Source organism: Otolemur garnettii, unplaced genomic scaffold, assembly GCF_000181295.1.
Source record: "Otolemur garnettii isolate 467f Iridium unplaced genomic scaffold, OtoGar3 scaffold00003, whole genome shotgun sequence".
Classification (NCBI taxonomy): Eukaryota; Metazoa; Chordata; class Mammalia; order Primates; family Galagidae; genus Otolemur; species Otolemur garnettii.
This window is the reverse complement of record NW_003852398.1, coordinates 25528280-25547958: the sequence shown is the minus strand read 5'-3', so window position 1 is coordinate 25547958 and position 19679 is coordinate 25528280. Positions and strand designations below refer to the sequence as shown.

Sequence of the window (19679 nt, the reverse complement as noted above, 5' to 3'; positions counted from 1 at the left end):
AAAAAAAAAAAATTAGCTAACCACAATCCCAGTTACTGGGGAGAATCCCTCACGCCCAGGAGTTTGAGGTTACAATGAGCTATGATTGCACCACTGCATTGCAGCCTGGGAGACAGAGTAAGAACTTGTCTCTAAAAAAAAAAAAAGAAAAAGTTTATTTTAATGTCAGAGCTCCTGCAAGACTCTTAAAACAAGAATGAGAGCTAAGATTAGACATCAGGCATGTTTTAACTGAGGTATATGTGGATAGTAGAATGCACGTGTCTAATTCCAAAAGTGTTTACCAAAAAAAACTGTATGGAATAGCACATTGAAAACATTTTATACACATGTGAACTATCACTGTGAAAGGGAAGCCTACAAATTAAGACTATTAAGCAATCTTTAAAATACAGTTTCCATCTATTCAATGTTTTACTTAAAGTTATTTGCAACAGAGATGGCATCCTAGTGTAAATGGGAAATCAGGATCAGTCACCATAAATAGAGAGCAACCATAACAATAAATCCAATGAAAACAAAACAGGAGGATTAAATTCTAGAGACTCTTGCTGCCTGCTGACAGCCTGTCCTCTCTTATGGGAGATTAGCAAGTGTTAGAAACATATTAGCACCAAACCAGGACTTCTCTTTGATGTTAGTAGGAGGCTTTAAAAAGAGATTTATAAGAGGCATGCTTTTCTCTCTGAGTTATTCAAGCTAGCTGGTGCTGTGTTCTCTATCCACCTAAAATCACTGGTAGGACTTGGTCATGGGGCTTGGAAGGAAGGTCCCAGTGGTGTTCATCGCCCTGCTTTTGTGAGGAGTGAGTTCTCTGCTCTTCCTTAGACTTCCAGAGGAAAAGAACAGAACAAGGAGCAGACACTGGCCAAAGAGTCAAGACCTAATTTGAGTCAAGTCCCAATTTGACCTTGATTGATTAGGTGACTTAGGCAAGTCCCTTTCCATGTCTGAACCTCAACTGTAAAACAATAGGGTACATGGGAGGTTTTCAGTCTTTCCTGGTGCCCAGGGGTGCCTGGCTAGCTGGGGTGGGATTTAGGGGGGTGTTTAGACAGCCAGGCTCAGTCTTCCAGGCTCCGGCCTCAGTTGGACAGGGCAGTGTCACTTTAGTCTGCTTTCATGCACTGTTTCCTCCTGAGATTTCATTCCCTCAAGGGCTTTCCTGTTTAAAGAAAATTTTAGCCTTCTAGTTCTGTCTTCATGCAATGCCATGACTTACAACTGGAAAAGTAGATTGCTGTGTTTTCTACTTAGGAGTTTTCTCCACTGGTCCAACCTTGTTTTCTCCTGATAGAAGCTAGGTCCTTGCTGCTTATCTGGGAAGAGTCCAGGTGAGACTGTGATCTGGAGTTGGCCCCATGAGGAAATTAGACTGCCAGACTTACACTGTCTCACGTGAACCCTGGATTGCCCTTTTTGGTTCTTTATTTTCTCCATTAAAACAAATTTTTTTCTTTTCTATTTTTGGTAGAGATGAGGTCTTGCTCTTGTTTAGGCTGGTCTCCAACTCCTGAGCTCAAGCAGTTCACTTGTTTCAGCCTCCCAGAGTGCTAGGATTACAGGTGTGAGCCACCGCGCCCGCCTTCCCCACTTTTAAAATGTGAGGAATGATAGCAGTTCAGAACCATTTCTGTAGAAGAATATAAATAGAATCTACAAGTAGAAAAATAGAATGCAAGTAGACAAATGTAAACAGAGGCTCCCTCTACCGTGCACTCAGCTCAGTTCAGACTGCGAACTGCTGCTCCAGCCAGTCTCCTGTGCCTTAAACATCACTGTGAGTCAGAAAGGACCCAGTGTTGTCCTCTTTAATCCCAAGAACAGACTACAACTGAGCCCTTCTCTCAGTTGTGAATGTCACTTCATTAGCTTGTGCAGTGCTGGCTGTGTGGTGCAATTTGAATAATACCAACAGCAGCCACTTGTTTAAGGTTTGGTGAGCACCAGGCCCTGTGCTCAGCCCTCTCTGTGCTTTGCCCCACTTGGTCCTTACGGCAGCCCTGGCAAGTGCATATTGTTATGAATCTCATTTTACACAGGAGAGCACTGAGGCTCTGAAGGTGAAGTAACTCGCTCAGGCCACACAATCGGAGTGTGCATGTTCCCTAGCCAGTGTGTGGCCAGGACTTTCAGTTTGCAGAGTATCCTGATAGCAGGCTCTTACAGGTTTCTTTTTTCTGACTGAGCAGAGCAGCAGTCACTTTGTTGCCCTCGGTAGAGTGCCGTGGCATCACAGCTCATAGCAACCTCCAGTTCTTGGGCTTAGGTGATTCTCTTGCCTCAGCCTCCCAAGTAGGTGGGACCACAGGTGCCTGCCATAACACCCGGCTGTTTTTTGTTGCAATTTGGCTGGGGCCAGGTTTGAACCAGCCACCCTTGGTATATGGGGCTGGCGCCCTACTCACTAAGCCACAGGCGCCGCCACCCTTTTAACAGGTTTCTTAGCAGCTTTATGAATTGGGCAGTCTTAACCCCAGAGTACAACTATCTGTTTGTTCCACAAGTGTCAACATCCCTTCATTGACTTGCAAAGTGCTGGGTGTGCTGTACATGGGAGCATTGTGTAGCCGGGCATGTAGTCATCCTTGGAAAGGTCATGATACTTTGACCTCAGCCTTGCATTCCACCAGCAAGGAGAAATCCTCTGCATTTGACAGATGAAGACACAGGCTCACAGCGGCGGTGACAACAGATATAGCATGGCCACCATTTTTCTTCACTTACCAAATGTTAAGTAGTTTTACATGGAGTATCTCACTGAATTCTCCCAAGAGCCCAAAAGGGAAATATTATCATCCTTACTTTACACTTGAGGAAACCAAGTTTAGAGAACCATTTTCATGGACATGTGGCAGAGCAGGCTGGGGTCTGTGTCTCCTCTTGCCAGAGGCCCAGTGGACGAGGCGGTGCTGGGCTGGCTTCACAGGGGTATGACCTGTGCTGTCACCTAGCCCTGTGCTCAGAAGGGTCTGTGCGTGGACTAATGCTCTGCTGTTGCTTTCTTCACATTCTTCATAATTTTTTTTTTTTTTGCAGTTTTTGGCCAGGGCTGGGTTTGAACCCACCACTTCTGTCCTATTCCTTTGAGCCACAGGCACTGCCCACATTCTTCATAATTTTTAAACATGGGCTCCAAGGTTTCATTTTTCACTGACTCCTGGCCTTGTAGCTGGCCTTTGCAGCCACAGAGTGCTTCCTGGGCCTTCAGTGGGAGCAGCAGGGAGCTCCTGGCCTCCCTCCACTCCCTCCTTTCTCTTTTGTCTACCCTAGGCCCTGTTTGATACGCAGAATGAGCTACGTACACACATCCCAAACTTCACCTTCAACCTGGGCTACTCAGGGAAATTCTTCCACACAGGTAAGTGGGCCTGCCCCTGCCTCACTAGCGATTCCCAGGGGCTCCTCAAAGCACAGTGCCATGCCGGTAGCAGGTGGGCCTGTCAGCCTCCATTGGGAGCAGATTTCCCTTGTTTGGCCTTCCAGAGCTAATAGCCGATGAGGTCAGTCACAGCCCTAGGTGGAGGCCATTGGGGGATAAGGCAACTGCAGACAGCAGCCAGAACCATAGTGGTTTCCATTGATCCCTCCCTGGCCTTCATGCTGTCCCTGGAGTCCTTTTCTCTTTCTTACCCCACTGCCCCCTGCATTTTAAAATTATTTGTATTATTTCTTCCTATAAAAGAAACTGCCTGAATTTTAAAAACCCCACAGAAACATACAGCACAGGATGACTAATGACCTGAATTTGCTTTAGAGTCACAGGGTTGAGGATGAGGGCTGTAGGTTGCTTGGTTCATGCCTTACTTCCTCTCTTGGGCTCTCAGGTTACTGATCCGCTGCCCTTCAGGGACTGTGCAGAAGGGAACAGCCCCTGAGTCAGTAATTTGTAGTGGCCATTTTTTCTGCTCAGGCCTCAGTGAGGACAACCTCTCTTGAATTCTAGGCAAAATTGTTTTAGTGAGCAATTCAGGGGATGGGGATATGCAGCATAGCCCCCACGCCGAATAGAAGTGCTCCTGTGTAGCCTATTTGCATTTTTATATTCATAACCCTTAATACATCAGAGGTGGTTATAGTGATATATATGGTAGTGGGCTGCCAGGTGGGAGGGAGGTGGCATACCTGTGGGGGGGTGTGTACATGTGGGTGTACACCTAAGCATCCTGTATCCATACAGAGAGCCTATACGAATCAGTAGATAGGAGTGACCCAGGTTGGGTCATTAGAAAAAGATCAGAGCAGACACATCAGGGTTGGGAGACTTGAGATCGCCAACTCTGAACCCTGTGTTGTACAGATTGGGCCCAAAGGCCCAGAGAGGAGAAGGTCTTGGCTAAGGACTCTGACTGAGTAAAGGGGATGCTCTAGACTAGAATCCAGGGCTCACTGGGGCTCTGTCTGCTTGCATGCTATGGCTTGATGACTCTTCTGGGCACGTGCTACCACCGCTGGTTACAGGCCCACATTGGGGGCCTCATGGCCCAGTGGGCTGGGCTGAGCTGCCTGTGCTGGGCCACAGGTACTGATGCTGAGGATGCTGGGGACGACCTGCTGCTGTCGTACGTGAAGGAATTCTGGTGGTTCCCCCACATGTGGAGCCACATGCAGCCCCACCTTTTCCACAACCAGTCTGTGCTGGCCGAGCAGATGGCCCTGAACAAGAAGTTCGCTGTCGTGAGTAAGATTCCCTACAGGGCAGAGCCGGGCGGGCTAGGGGCTGTGCTGGGGGTCTGGACTGCTAGCCTCTCGCTGCTTTCACAGTTTGCTCTGACAGATTTTTACTGACGTCTCTGTGCCAGGGCCCCGGGCAAGCTGCATTTATATCCATTTTCTCCTCGAACCCTCAAAAGAATAGCCCCACTTTACAGATAAGAAATCGAGGCACACCAGTCCTAAGAGGTCCAGTCAGGACTTAATCCCAGGCCTGTTTGTCTCTTGAGACCACACCTTTACTAGGTGGGAGGCTCTGGGAAGCTGGAAGAGTGCTTGATGAGGACTGAGCCCTGGGTGCAAGGTAGGTTAGCCTAGGCCCACCAGCCGAGTGGAGGCGAGAGCAGGCAGGAAAAGGCCTTGTCCTTGTCCCTCACTGCTGGGTGCGTCTCCTCTGCGCTGCAGGGCACGTGCACTGGGGCAAAAGGAAGGGACCTGGGTTCTAACCCCCACTTTGCCAGTCTGAGATTCACTGTGAGATTCTGGGCACATTTCTTTTCCTCCTAGGCCTCAGTTTCCTCATCTGTACCATGAGGCCTTGGACCAGCTGCCCAGCATCTGGCTTCTGATTTCTCGTTCCCATTCTACAAGGGGGATTAAGGCCTAAGGGGAAGGACCCCCTTGCTCACCCTGCCCTGGTCGTCCTCTCCCCAGGAGCACGGCATTCCCACAGACATGGGGTATGCAGTGGCGCCCCATCACTCGGGTGTGTACCCTGTGCACGTACAGCTATATGAGGCCTGGAAGCAGGTGTGGAGCATCCGCGTGACCAGCACAGAGGAGTACCCCCACCTGAAGCCGGCCCGCTACCGTCGCGGATTCATCCACAACGGCATCATGGTGAGGGGGCCACTGGGCACTCCCTCCCGGAGGTGGGAGACTGGTGGCATACCTTTAGGGGTGTGTGTGTACGCGTGCGGGTGTGCACGTGCACCCATGCACTGTCGTGGGAAGTGTGGCTTTGGTTGGCTGGCTTAGGGGCTCCAGATCAGTTTCTGCTACCTCCTCTGGCATCTGTGGCTGTCCTCCGCAGGAAAGGTGGGTTGCGAGTCTGGCCCCTTTCATGAGCTCCTTCTTAGTTTTTATGACAGGGGATGGAGGAGTGAGCATTCTTGAAAGGGGTTTCTGATGAGGATGGAGGACAGGGCTCTGCTACATTCATTTGCTCACTTTAAGATACTTCTTGAGCTGCTACTACGCATCTGTCCATCTTTTAGGCACTGGAGACCTGGAAGTACCTAACACTAAGAAAAGTTCCTTCCTTTGCGGATTGGACATGCTAGTGGCAGGAGACATGTGTGAAGTATATAATGGCCAGGTGGTCATAAGTGTCATGTGGAAAAGTCAGCAGGGAAGGGAGATAAGGAGTGTGGGGAAGAGGAAGAGCTATTTTGTCTTTTTTTAGAAGCAAGGTCTTGGTCTGTCACCCAGGTTAGACAGTAGTGGTGTGTTCATAGTTCACAGAAGCCTCGAATTCCTGGCCTCAAGGGATCCTCCCATCTTGGCCTCTTCCAGAGTGTTGAGATTCCTGGCATGAGCTACCTCGCTCAGCCAGGATAAGCCATTTTAAGTGAGGTGGTTAGGAGGGCCTTTGTGTGCTGTGAGCCATGCTGCTGTATAAGGAAGAGCATCCAAGTCAGTGAAACAGCAAGTGCTAAGGCCCTGAGGCAGGCTGTCCTTGGTGTGTTCGAGGGCCAATGAGAAGGTCAGTATGGCTTAGGGTAGTGAGCAAGGGGAGGTGAGTAGGTGAGGACTGAGGGGTGATGTGCCAGATTGTTAGGGCCACATAAGGCCAGGTAATGGATGGACTTCAGCTTTGAGTCTGAGATGGGAGAGTTTTGAATGGAGCACGATCTGACTTGTCTTTTAAAAAGATCTCCCCCTTTCCAGCTGTTCTATGAAACAGTGACTGTTGGGGATAAAAGTCAGAGCTGGGGACCAGGGAGGAAGTATTACAGACTTCCAGATAAGGAGTGGCAGTGGCTTAGACCAGGTCACAGATTTGGGATGTAGTCACATTCTGGACTTAGAATAGATACAGTGGGTTAGATGAGTGTTAGGGTGTGGGGGAGAGAGAGAAGTCGAGGATGACTTTAAGGATTTTAGCCCAGGGTACTGGAAGGATGAGTTGTTCTTAGTTGGATGGGAAGCTGTGGGAAGGCAAAGTTTGTGCCTTCATCCATCCATCTGTCCGTCCGTCCCTCCACCCACCCACCCACAGACCACCTCAATACTGGGCACTCAACGTGAGCTTTGGGGATGTGGTGGTGACAAGGCAGGCTTGTTCCCTCCTCCCTCAGAGCCCACAGACAATAAAAATACTAAGCCAGCGTGTGACCACAAGGGCCATTAGGCAAAGTTCTAATGCTGTGAGGGGGCTTGCAAGGAGCAACCAGGAGCTGCTATAGAGAGGGCCAATAATTCTTGCTGCAAAGTCCACATTTCCAGAAACTTTCCCATTCTGTTACTTTTAGGCCTGCTCATTTTGTGCAGAGAATAGCAGTGAAGGAAAGCAGTTGTACAATAGGAAAGGTCTGTGGTTTGCCTGTGGGAATATTGCAGGCTCTCCTGCAGGACAGTCTTTGAGGGCTGTGTGCCCACAAAGGACCCGCTCTGGCAGGTGGGGGGCTGGGCAGCCTGGGCACCTCGCTGCAGGGGTGGAATGCCCACTGCTCACAGCCACATGGAGACTGCCTTTCTGAGGAGACACCCTGGCTCTTCTCCTAAGGAAGGGTCCTCCCACTCCTGCCCATGCCTGGAGATGCCAGAGCTCCTCTCACCCACCCTATCCCCAGGTCCTCCCGCGGCAGACCTGTGGCCTCTTCACACACACCATCTTCTACAACGAGTACCCTGGTGGCTCCAGTGAGCTGGATAAGATCATCAACGGGGGCGAACTCTTCCTCACTGTGCTCCTCAATCCTGTGAGTGCTCCCTAGCATGTCCGGTAGTGCAGAGGGACTGCTGGACAGCCGGTCTGTAGTTGATGTAGCTTTCCTGGAGTCAGGAAAGGGTGTAGAGGCACCAGTGAGGGCCTGGTGGTTGGGAGACCTGCTCTCCAGCCTGGGCTTTGTCCTGCCTCTGCTGTATGACCTTGTCTAAAGAATCTGAGCTTGCTTTATTAATATTAATACAAAAGTATTAGCATTTGGGGGCATGTTTCCTTTCTAGTCTTTGTGTGTACATACATGCACATATAAGTACTACTGTACACATAGGCATACACATGTACATGTGTATATATTTTACTCTTCATTTGAGCCTTCTGGGCCTCTTTTTCCTTATCTGTAAAATGGAAATAATCATCCATACTTTGTTAATACTAAGTATCAAATGGTGGTGTTTATTTAGCTTTCTGGACTGAGTATTTCTTATTTCCCATACCCCCTCCCCCCATTTACAAAATAAAACACAAATAGCTTCTATGTCAAGTCAAGCCCAAGGCCACGTAGCAAGTCTGTTAGTGGCCCCAGGATACCTCACACTGGTCTTTGGGCAGCCCTGCAAGCTGAGGCAGGGTCAGAAGGGTCAGAGGTGAGGGGAGGGTGGCTCAGATGACCAGCCCCTGCCATTGTCCTCCCCTCCACCGGAGCAGATCAGCATCTTCATGACACACCTGTCCAACTACGGGAATGACCGCCTGGGCCTGTATACCTTCAAGCACCTGGTGCGCTTCCTGCATTCCTGGACCAACCTCCGGCTGCAGACACTGCCCCCTGTGCAGTTGGCCCAGAAGTACTTCCAGATCTTCTCTGAGGAAAAGGACCCGCTCTGGCAGGTGGGGGGCTGGACAGCCTGGGCACCTTGCTGCAGGGGTGGAATGCCCACTGCTCACAGGCACATGCTCCGGACACAGGCTCAAGGCTCAACCCTCATTTCTTCACACTCTCTCTTGAATGTAAACTCAGATGTGCATTTGCTCACTATCGTGGGCACCCTTGCTCCTATGCACACATGCGTACATGTACATATGTGTACACACCTCCTCACATAACCCTACCTGCACGTGCACTCGTACATGGCCTTGGAAAAACCAGTGTTAAAAAACTGAATGAACACAGTATAGATGAACTGTAGAATGTGATAGCCCAATCTTGGTTAGATGTTTGGATAATCTCTTATGTCCCCTTCTAACTCCAGCATTGGGAAAGGGACTGATAGGAGGGTTTGGAGTTAGTTCTTGGGAACATCTGCACTTAGAGGCTGTTAAAATCTGGAAGTATAAGCTGGAATTGGTGGTGGTCTCATAGTTTAGAGGTCCTTAAACCACAACTCATGGACCACATTCAGACTGTGGTCTATTTTTATAAATAAAGTTTTATTGGAACACAGCCATGCTCATTCTTGTCTGTACTATCTATGGCTGCTTTCATGATACAATAGCAGAGCTGGGTTGTTGCAGTAGAAACTGGATAGTAGCCAAAGCCTAAAATATTTACTAAACATTTACTAAAAGATTTACTAAACTTTATAGGAAAGTTTGCTGACCTCTGGTTCAGATACATCTTGTCTAGTTAAACTCAACAAGTGCTTGTGAGTTCCTATTATATGCCAGGCACAGAGCTGGGCATTTTTCCAGGCTCTTTAGGGGACATGAGACTAACCAGAAATGGACCCTGCCTTTCAGCAGCTCAATGTTTGGAGATGGAGCTGTGACAAGGACACATGTAGATATTATGCCTATCAGAGCTGTCAGAGCCACATACCTATATGCATTGGGAGCCAGCCCTTTCACTGGGATCTTGAGTGTCCCTCACTTCCCTTCCACTGTCGTTTTAGGATCCCTGTGAGGACAAACGCCACAAAGACATCTGGTCCAAGGAGAAGACTTGTGACCGTTTCCCAAAGCTCCTCATCATCGGCCCCCAGAAAACAGGCAGGTCTCTTATTCTTGGCCGACATTCCCCCACTGCCTGCCATCTCAGCCACAGAATGCTAGAGCACACCTCTCCCTTGCCTGCTCCCTAGTAATCTGCTCTCTCTTTCCCAGGAAATAGGAGTAAAGTTGGGGTGAATTGGTTCTTAGTATGGAGGTGGGAGAGGAGAGAGGGTAGGCATGGAACTCTCCTATTTGTCCTGAATTGCAACCTTAGGGATGTTTCCTTTGTTTTTCTGGGAGTCTCTGAGTCTAGATCGAGAAGCCCAGATCAGCTGCTCTGCAAGTTTGAGCAGTGCCAGGCAAGAGCAGTTCAGTACAGAGAGGACTGTGATCAATTACTCATGTCTGTCAGAGGTATAGGAAGTAGTGACATGATTGCTAAACATTTGACGTTTGTACAACCATGCAAGTTGCAAATGGGTACCCCCAAGAAACTCAAGACTCAGAGAAGTTAAATGACTTCCCTTAACACATTTAGTTGGGTAATGGCAGTTCTGGGTCTTGAACCCTGGTCTCTGTTACCCCAAAGCATATATTTTTAATTGCATCTTTCTTTTCTAGACTCTCTCATTATAGCATATAAACCATAGAGTCACATCTCAGAGAATGAATGAACTCCCTGAGGAGGAGGGAGGGAGGGAGCACAGGGGTGGGGGGCACCTGGAAGAGAAGACATCAAAACTTGATTTCATAGGTCTTAGAGAATTTCACATTCATAGAAATGGAGGATCATGAGCTCCTTTTCCCCTGAGTTCCTCCCAACTGCCAGAGAGGACAGAGGTTCAAGGGCTGAAAAGGACCAGCAGAGTCCTTGTTTAGAGGTGATGAGGCTGTGCTGGATCACTGATGTCTGCAATGGTTACAGGAGTCAGGGTGTCCACGTGCCTGTTACGTTTGCTGTCCTGGATTGAGTATATTTAGTTCCTTCATTATACAGATAATGATGCTGAGACCCAGAGAAGAGAAGGAACTTCCTAGGAACTATTAGTGGCTCATGGAGAGCTAGGCCCAGAACCCAGACTCCCCTTTCTTGTTGGGAGCTGGGCCAGGGTCTCAGTGGCCTCCCCTCCCCTCCCCTCCCCATAGGCACCACAGCGCTCTACCTGTTCCTGGGCCTGCACCCGGACCTAAGCAGCAACTACCCCAGCTCGGAGACCTTTGAGGAGATCCAGTTTTTTAACGGCCACAACTATCACAAAGGCATCGACTGGTGAGTGGCCTCCTGTCCACAGCAGGACGGGAGGCATCAGGGGGACCTTTCCAGGGCCTGCTGTGACCATGGCAGGAAGCAGCTGGTTCACCTCACACGCAGTTAAGGTTCCTGTAAACAGAGACAGAGGGTGATGACCCTGAGTGAGGGCGTGAGAATGCTGTCACCAATAAGACACTTGAGGAGGAAGCCCTGGCTCCTTTGCCTAGTCGCCTGGGGCCAGGGACTGCTGAAGTCTGAGTCCATTCCTTTGCGTGCATAGAAACATCCTGAGTCCCAGGGCAGGAAGAGGGACTTGCCCAGGATCACAGGTCTGCTGGGTACAGAATAGGGGCTAAAATCCAGTGTCTCACTTTCCCATTGTGTGTCCTGGCCCTTCTCACTATGGGCTGCTGCTGGAGCAGGTGTCCTTGTGGACTCCTCAGAAGCAGCTCGCCAGCCTTAAGGTATCACTTCAAGAGGTGGTGAACATGGTAGCTTCCCACCAGAACCTTTGGCAGAGGTTCCCTTAAGGGTGTGGGGGCCGGTACAGAGATGGCTTTATTCTCCAGTTTTTTTTGTTTGTTTGCTGTTTATTTTGTTTTTGAGACAGAATCTCATTTTGTCACCCTTGGTAGAGTACGGTGGCATCACAGCTCACAGCAACCTCAAACTCTTGGGCTCAAGTGATCCTCTTGCCTTAGCCTCCTGAGTAGCTGGGCCTACAGGCGCCTGCCATGATGCCCTGTTATTTTTAGAGACAGGGTCTCCTTCTGGCTCAGGCTGGTCTCATACCTGTGAGCTCAAGCAGTCCACCTTCCTTGGCCTCCCAGAGTGCTAGGATTACAGGCCTGAGCTATTCTCCGGTTTTTCAGTTTGCATCTTTTGCTATTGTTTGCCTTTTAAAAACTTGTACATACATTACCATTATTTATTTATTATTTTTAGTCCCACCCTCATCTATTTGTTTATATCAGTGGAGTATCTGGGTGGAGAGATTATGGTCCTCTTTGTTTGCTTTTTGGTATCTTTCTGTGTGTATTTCTCTTTTACCTATCTTTCTGTCCATCTGTCTGCCTGCCTGTGTGTCTGTCTATGTATCCATGCATCCATCCATCCTTCTATATCTCTAACATGTACATAATCTCTTAATATAAAAGCCAATGTGGCCAGATGTATTATTGGAAGTCAGCATTTTTCAGATTTTAGAAAGGTAATACGGTACAAAACCATATGTGTTTAGCAACGTCTTCAGCAGCACCTGGGGCAGCACCCGATGGCAAATGCATTGATATGTCTATTGCAAAGTATGTGAATGTTTGCACTAAGTAAAATATTAATAAATCAGGTTTTATGCCAAATGGCTTTGCTACAAACTTAGAAAAGAAAGCTTCTATTTTTGGAGTTTTCTCAATTTAGATGTTATGAACAAAAGATTGTGGACGTACAAAAGACAATTCAGAAAGATGAGAGAGATGCGATTTTTTGTCCCCATTTCTGGAATTTTGATTTTATGGGTAGGTCTAAGGCAGGGCACAGGGATTTGACAAGCCCCCAAGTGACTCAGATATAGGGGATCCTTGGGACTACTTGGAGAAACTGTTTCACAGGATAGAATAGGGATCTGACACCCTTAATTAGGGTGGGCTTTGCTTCCCATAACCCTCCCCCTGAAGTTGCACCCCAGTTTTGCATAAATAAGTGCCCTTGTGGGGAGTGTTTTCATTTTCAAAAGGTCCTTAATCTGGAGGTGGCCATCTCTTTGGGAGGGGTATGGGCATTAGTCTGGAAAGCTGTGCTTACCCACGGCAGGCTGGGGAGGTAATATGGGTGGTAGTAGTGACCCCCTCTTGTCTCCTGGTCTACAGTGTCAGCTCAGAAAGTGCCATTCCAGATCAGGAAAGAAACCCCTGCCTTCTGGAGGGAGAAGAGGGCCTCCCTCTGCCCTGCACAGGCCCTCCTGAATCAGCCGTTAGCCATGGAACCACTCTAAGCCCCATCGCGCCCCCTGGAGGCTGAGAGAGTTAGAACCCTGTCAGTGTAGCTGCAGGAGCATGGAGAGGGCGGAATCCAGCATTTAGTACTGAATGACACAACCCTCTCCCCATGCCCTGCAGCCTGTGGCACACCTGTGAGTCTTCAGACCCTCTAGACCCCACAGCCTCCCCTGAAAAGGAACGGATTTGGATTAGGGAGACTGCCAAGTGGCCATTCCCCTGTAGATTCCCTGCTGGAGGTAGTCCTTGTTTGATTGGGAGCAGTATGCCCCATTTGCTTTCTGAGTAGGTTTTACCCCCAGCGACCCTTACCCTCTCCTGCTGCATTCCTCAGGCCCCTTCCTCATGAGTCTTGCCTGTGAGCCCCGCTCTCTGGGCTTCCTGCAGGTATATGGAGTTCTTCCCTATCCCCTCCAACACCACCTCCGACTTCTACTTTGAGAAAAGCGCCAACTACTTTGATTCAGAAGTGGCGCCCCGGCGGGCAGCAGCCTTGTTACCCAAGGCCAAGGTCCTGACCATCCTCATCAACCCAGCAGACCGGGCCTATTCCTGGTACCAGGTGAGTAGGGCTAGGGAGGAGTCCTTCAGTAGAGGGGTGCGGGGCTTGGTCTGATACTCAGTTACTCATTCACTCAACAAATATTTATTACGCACCTACTGTGTGCCAGCACTGAGTGAAGCACCTGGAATGTGGTAGTGGGTGAGAAGAGAGTCCTGCCACCATGGTGCTTCTAGCCTGGTGGAGGACACAGGCAGAAATTAATGCCAAAAGCCGCCAACCAACAGTTAACTACCCCACCCCCAAACTTCATGTGAGGCCCTGCTCTGTTTCTGACCCTGACAAGAAGTAGGGTCTGTGTAAACCTTGAGGAAGCATAGATTTGGTGAATAGGGATCTGGGCTCACGCTGAGTGTAGCTTCCTCACTGCACACTGGGGTGGGGTGGGAGTGGGAGCTCCGGGGATGAGACACAGGAGCTGCTGTGTTAGTGGAGGATGCAAACACCTGATCAGGTAAGGCAGTTACCTGGACCGTGGTACATGCTAGAGGAATGATTCCTCGTTCCTACTTAGACATGTAAGAACCAGAAGTTTCTTTAACTTCTATGACCTGAATTAATTTCTTCTGAGTGCCAACCTGCTGGGCATAGAGGAACACTTTTGGGCCTTTCATGGGGATAGGAGAGAGTCCCTTCTCTGCCTGTCAGTCTTCTGTGGTTGTTGCCACATTGTCCAATACTTTGATTCAGAAGTAGCACCCTCCCGCTGCTTTCTTTTGCCTTGTACTCCTGAAAGCAAGGTGGGTCACCAGTAGCTCTACTGGAGCCACCCACAGCCAGGGTTCTTGATCTTGTCACAGCCGCTCAAGCCAATATGATCTGATCTGGAAATAGGGCCTCAGTATGTACCACCAATGTTTCTTTCTTTTTTTTTTTTTGAGATGGAGTCTCACTTTTGTTGACCTCGGTAGAGTGCTGTGGCATCAGAGTTCATAGCAACCTCAAGCTTTTGGGCTCAGGCAATTCTCTTGCCTCAGCTTCCTGAGTAGCTGGGACTACAGAGGCGGGATCTCCCTCTGGGTCAGGCTGGTCTCAAACCTGTGAGCTCAGGCAATCTACCCGCCTCGGCCTCCTAGAGTGCTAGGATTACAGGCATGAGCCACCATGCCCGGCCTCTGCCAGTGTTTCTGTCAGTGCGCAAAGGACATCAGTTTCATTAAGTTGGGCTAAGTGTTCTTCCTTGAATAAATTTTCCAGGGCATTTACTCACTGAAAGAAACCATGCATATAAAATAAAGGTGAAAAATAAAACAAACAAAAAATAAAGTGGCACCCCAGCAGGCAACTGCCTTGTTGTCTAAGGCCAAAGTCCTGATGTCCTCATCAACCAGCAGACCAGGCATATTCTTAGTGTTGGGGTACCCAGGCCTGTGGTTTCCTGGGAGCTACTCACCCCCTCTGGTTATGAAGGCCCCTTAAGGCTTAGCCACTTTTTGCCTCTTCACTTGGATGCTTCAGTGGCTGCTCCTGTCTGGGGCGTCCACATGTCCCCCACAGTGCTGGCAGGAGGCTGGTACAGATCCTTCTTCCTCTTGGTCCCATAGGAGCCTCTCCCCCTCCCGTCACTCCTGGAGCCTGAGAAGGAGCCCCTCTCTTCCTTTCTCTCTCCAGGGTTTCTGCCTGTGCTCTGATGCCTTTCCTGTGAGCTTTTTCTTCACAGGAAAAAACCCGGAAACACTTGTAGGGCATTTCTCTTTTCTGTTAGAGTGGTTTGTGTGTATGTCCCCTTCTCAGATGACAAAACTAAGATTCAGGAAGTTTTACGTGGTGGTATTATGAATCTAGGTCTTCTCAGTCTAAAACCCTGTACTTCTTTCTGTCCCTGGTCAAGAGGGGTGAGGGAGATAAGGAGAAGAGAGACTAGTTTCCACTGGGAGGATCCAGGAAGGGTCTGAAAGGATGGTGGTGGCCTGTCTCAGAAGGAGATGAAGATGAAGAGGAGGCCGCTATGCCTCATTACTGCCCCCGCCCTGGTCTGTGTATGATCCCTAGTGGAGAGGATTGGCTGGTGAGGGTAGAGGATATTGCGTGCTAGGCAGGTGCCCAGCTCTGGACTTTGAGAGTTCTGAAAATTCTGTTGAACCATGGCATTATTTTAGGTGGTTCAGATTTAGCATTTTCCTGTTTTACACCTCTTTCCCAGTCCTTCTGATTTCAGAAAGGAAAAATGCTCAATTTGGTGCAAGTGGCTTTTTTGTCCTTTCTTATACTGCTAAGCTCTGTTTTTAATAAAAGATCACACGCTTTGAGTTTAGGGCCTATAGCAGACAGTTGTGTCTGGCTGGAGTTTGAGAACATTGCCTTATTTATATTGCATTTATGAATGATTGCCTTCTATGTTTGATAACTGATCCTAGTTTTCTATTTATGGAGGTGATTTTGAGTTTTCTTTTGAAATAAATTTATGTGAAAAAGAAAGATGAGTCAATATAAAGAGAATTGTGTTGACATTGGGTCATACAAGTGGTTTGTGGGTTTGGCAAAAAACACAGAGATGGTGTGTGAATTACCAGGTTTATACTGTGCCTTAGATCAACTCCCGTCTTGCAGAGATGAGGAAACTGGGACTCCAAGGCCAGAAAGCAGTGAGAGGCAGAGTCAGAACTTGAACCCAGGGCTCCTGGTTATTTATAGCCTAGGATCTTCTGGGCACCTCATGGTGCCCCATGAAGGCCACTTCCTTTGTGCCTTCCATGTGCCATACTGACCTTCTCCCCTTGCCTGCAGCACCAGCGAGCCCATGATGACCCAGTGGCCTTGAAGTACACCTTCCATGAGGTGATCACAGCCGGCCCTGATGCGTCCTCAAAGCTGCGCGCCCTCCAGAACCGCTGCTTGGTCCCCGGCTGGTATGCCACCCACATCGAGCGTTGGCTCAGCGCCTTTCATGCCAACCAGGTAGCTGCCTCTCCCTGACCTCTGGGAGGGCAGTCACAGTATTGGCTTGCTGTGGTTAGCAAAAAGCCTCAAAATATCTCTCACCTGTTCTGGAGCCAGAAACACTCTCTATAGAGTTAGGCCTTTGTGTTTTTAAAAAAGTTTTAGTCTTATTTATCCCCAGGTTGATAGGTGAGAACTCCTCAAAGCTGTGTCCTATTAACACAGGCTCTGTGGCCCTAAGGGGACCCAGAAAGCCCTGGGGTGGGCAGCTGGGAGTAGTGAGTCTGGGCAGGTAGTGATGGAAGGAGAGCCTGGTTGGAGGGGTGGGTAGGGCCAGATCACATTATGCCTTTTAGGGAAATACTTGGAGCATTTGAGAAGAGTGACATTTGGGCCTGAAGCTCAGAGAGAGGCTGGAAGAGAGATGTACGGCTATGAGGGGTAGCAGGGTTTAGGTGATAGCTTGAATACTAAGAGAGATGACAGGATGACCTCAGGCAGGGGACGCTGACAGAGAGCAGGGATTAGACCACAGGGGACTGAGGCTTGGAAATACATGTCATTCATCATAGAAGAGGAGCCAGATTCTAGAGAGTGCAGGGTCCCAGATTTGTAAAGCAAGCACCTTCCTGCTGCTGTGGCTCCTGCTCCTCTTTGCCACTAGTGTGGCAGCAGGTCCAGCTCACCTTTCTCTTTCCTTCTTTCTTTATTTTATCTCCTTTATCTTTGAAGTGGTTCCAAAAGATCACCTTTCTCTTTTTCCTTCTTTCCAGATTCTGGTCTTGGATGGTAAACTGCTGCGAACAGAACCTGCCAAAGTGATGGACACAGTGCAGAAGTTCCTTGGGGTGACCAACACCATTGACTACCACAAAACTTTGGCGTGAGTGTTGTCTTGGCCATTCAGCAGCACCTGAGCCAGAAGGCTTGAATGGTTGTAGGAGAGTCACAAGCTAATTAGTCAACAAGTATGAAATTTTATTAATATGATTCAAGTCATATAAGGTATCAATTTAAGAAAAAAGAAGGTGATGAATCGGTTCTGTTCTCACCAGACCAGCCTGGGGTGTTCTCTCAAGTCTGGGCTGAACTTTTTCAGAGAGATTTTTCTAAATAAGTTAGATCAGCAGCCCCAGATCCCACAGGCTTTCTTAGCATTCGATTTTGACTTCTTGAAATAGAATTTCAGGAAAAGGAAACTCCAGATATTATTGTTGTGGCTAATCATCCATTGACTCAGAACCTGGTGCAGAACATTGAAATGCCCTCCTGTGATGAGTAAGTACCTGACTGCATCACGGGGGCCTGGAGCTGGGGAGAGGCTGCCTTCCAGTGCTGTGTCACAAATGAGGCTGGATGAGGGGACCCCAACAGAAGGAGGAATAAAGTCGCCCTCCTTGACTTCCTTCTTTTTGAGACAGAGTTTCACTATGTCGCCCTCAGCTCACAGCAACCATCACATCACAGCTCACAGCAACCTCCAACTCTTGCCATTCTCTTGCCTCAGCCTCCCAAGTAGCTGGGACTACAGGCACCCACCACAACACCTGGCTATTTTTTGGTTGTAATTGTCGTCCTTTGGCAGGCCTAGGCTGAGTTTGACCCCGCCAGCTCAGGTGTACATGGCAGGCACCCTAGCTGTTGAGCTACAGGTGCCGAGCCCCTGACTTCCTTCTTGAAAAAGTTGTATAGCAAGAATCCTCCCTTCTCACTGTCATAGAAGTTGAAGGTGGAGAAAGGAGAGAAATCGGTACATCACCTTAAGGCAGAAAGGGCCACTTGCCGAGTGTGTGGGCTGGTGGTATCAGAGACAACTGGATTAGGATCCCAGATCGATTTCCTTAGCCTTTCAAGTATCACTTTCTTCATCTGTAAAGGATAAAGGTAATAGTTTAAGGATAAAGATAATAATTCCTACTCCCTAAGGGTCAATGAATTGAGTGAAAGCATGCATGTGAAGCCCTTGGCTCAGTGCCTTGCATATACTAAGTGCTCAATAAATGGTAGCTGCTATTGTCTTTGTCATGATCGTCCTCACTATCATCTATGCCTGTCCTGTGACCCATTCAGAAATCTCAGTCTCTTTGACCTGCCAGATTGTGACTTCTGTTTTCCTGATGCCCCCAAGCTCAGGAGTCTCCTAATGGTTCCTGATCTGGGCTGAGTTCTGATAGATACCAATATGCCTCCCCTCCTTGTGGCAGCTTCCAGTCACATATTCCCCAAATGCCTTTGAAGGTAGCATGATGCTGGATATGGAAGGCAGGCTTGCGCTGTCATCTCTGCATCCTTGAGTGCAGCTGCAGATGTTGCATTTCTTGATAAAGATACAATGTATTCAAAAGCAAAAGAACCTTCCATAAACTTTTTTTCTCCCCTATTGTCACTTGAAGCTGGGGAGAGACAAAGAAAGCTTTTGGAGTTAAAAAAAAAAAAAGTTACTCACCACTGAGTTACGGAATACTCAGAAAAGATTTCCCAGAATAATGGAGGTTAGGAAAGCGTTCATGCTGTGGATTGCTGAAGTAACTGAGGCTGCACAGCCTGGAGAGGACTCAGAGCATATGAGATGCCCTTTGCTGGGAAGAAGGGCAGATGTAACCCAGAGAAGAACGTTGGGCTAACAGATGGCAAATAGTAGGCCACCCCATCAGTGTGGGCTCAAGTGTGTACACAGGGAAATAGATTCTTGGGCTCTGCTGCTGGGGTCCATGAGCAGTGCCTTGAGGTAGAAGTGATGGGCTAGGCCGGCTCTCATCCAGAGGCTTCCCTCTTGTCCCCTACCACAGGTTCGATCCAAAGAAAGGATTTTGGTGTCAACTGCTAGAAGGAGGAAAAACCAAGTGTCTGGGGAAAAGCAAGGGCCGGAAATACCCAGAAATGGACCTGGATGTAAGTGCTGCATGTACCGCCTCTGGCAGCTGGCTACGTGGAAGGGGACTCTGTATAGGAAGGGCTTGTTCTCAGACAGTATTCCTAAAAGGAGGAAATAGGGGCTGGGACATAGTGGGTCAGAATTGATTTAGTCAAACATATATTTACCACCTTCTACTAAGGACTGAGTGCCATGGGTTTTTTTTTGTTTTGTTTTGTTTTTTACAGATAGGATCTTGCTCTACCTCCCAGGCTTAGGGGTTTAGGGGCTGATCATAGAAGGGGAATTTTGAGGATGAGTCAGACATGGTCTTTGCCTTCAAGGAGCTCCTAGTCCAGGAGATGAGTCACATGCCCCCCTAAGTAGAATACAAGGCAGAGAGTGCTTCGTACAGGAAGAGGGGGCATGAGAGTATTATGGGAATTGAGAGCAAGGGATGTCATGTGAAGTGCCAAGGGGCAAAGAAGACTTCTCAAAGGAGGGGTTGGAGCCTCCACAGTTGGGCCTGGAAGGTTGGGGTTTATTCTGCAGGGTTCAGACTTGTGGAATGGGAGGATAGGCATTCTTTTTTTTTTTTTTTTTTT

The 19679-nt window shown here is 48.7% G+C and overlaps 2 protein-coding genes across 3 annotated transcripts in view; both read left to right on the top strand.

Annotated features, from left to right (window-relative positions):
• Positions 1-3835, top strand: part of LOC105887254 (bifunctional heparan sulfate N-deacetylase/N-sulfotransferase 1-like) — a 23646-nt gene extending 19811 nt beyond the window's left edge. The window contains exons 4-5 of the mRNA XM_012806862.2: positions 3274-3361; positions 3828-3835. Coding sequence (XP_012662316.1) covers positions 3274-3361; positions 3828-3835 — 96 coding nt within the window. The remainder of the gene's footprint in view (positions 1-3273; positions 3362-3827) is intronic.
• The window catches only part of NDST1 (N-deacetylase and N-sulfotransferase 1), a 19365-nt gene continuing 2829 nt past the window's right edge, over positions 3144-19679 (top strand). The window contains exons 1-11 of one of the 2 annotated variants that reach the window (XM_012808227.2): positions 3144-3361; positions 4523-4677; positions 5368-5553; positions 7509-7637; positions 8309-8491; positions 9493-9589; positions 10679-10802; positions 13166-13340; positions 16068-16238; positions 16994-17103; positions 19010-19112. In XM_012808227.2, coding sequence (XP_012663681.1) covers positions 4594-4677; positions 5368-5553; positions 7509-7637; positions 8309-8491; positions 9493-9589; positions 10679-10802; positions 13166-13340; positions 16068-16238; positions 16994-17103; positions 19010-19112 — 1362 coding nt within the window. In that variant the 5' untranslated portion in view covers positions 3144-3361; positions 4523-4593. Of the gene's footprint in view, positions 3362-4522; positions 4682-5367; positions 5554-7508; positions 7638-8308; positions 8492-9492; positions 9590-10678; positions 10803-13165; positions 13341-16067; positions 16239-16993; positions 17104-19009; positions 19113-19679 lie in introns of those variants that run through there. The other variant, XM_012808231.2, reaches the window with a different exon arrangement.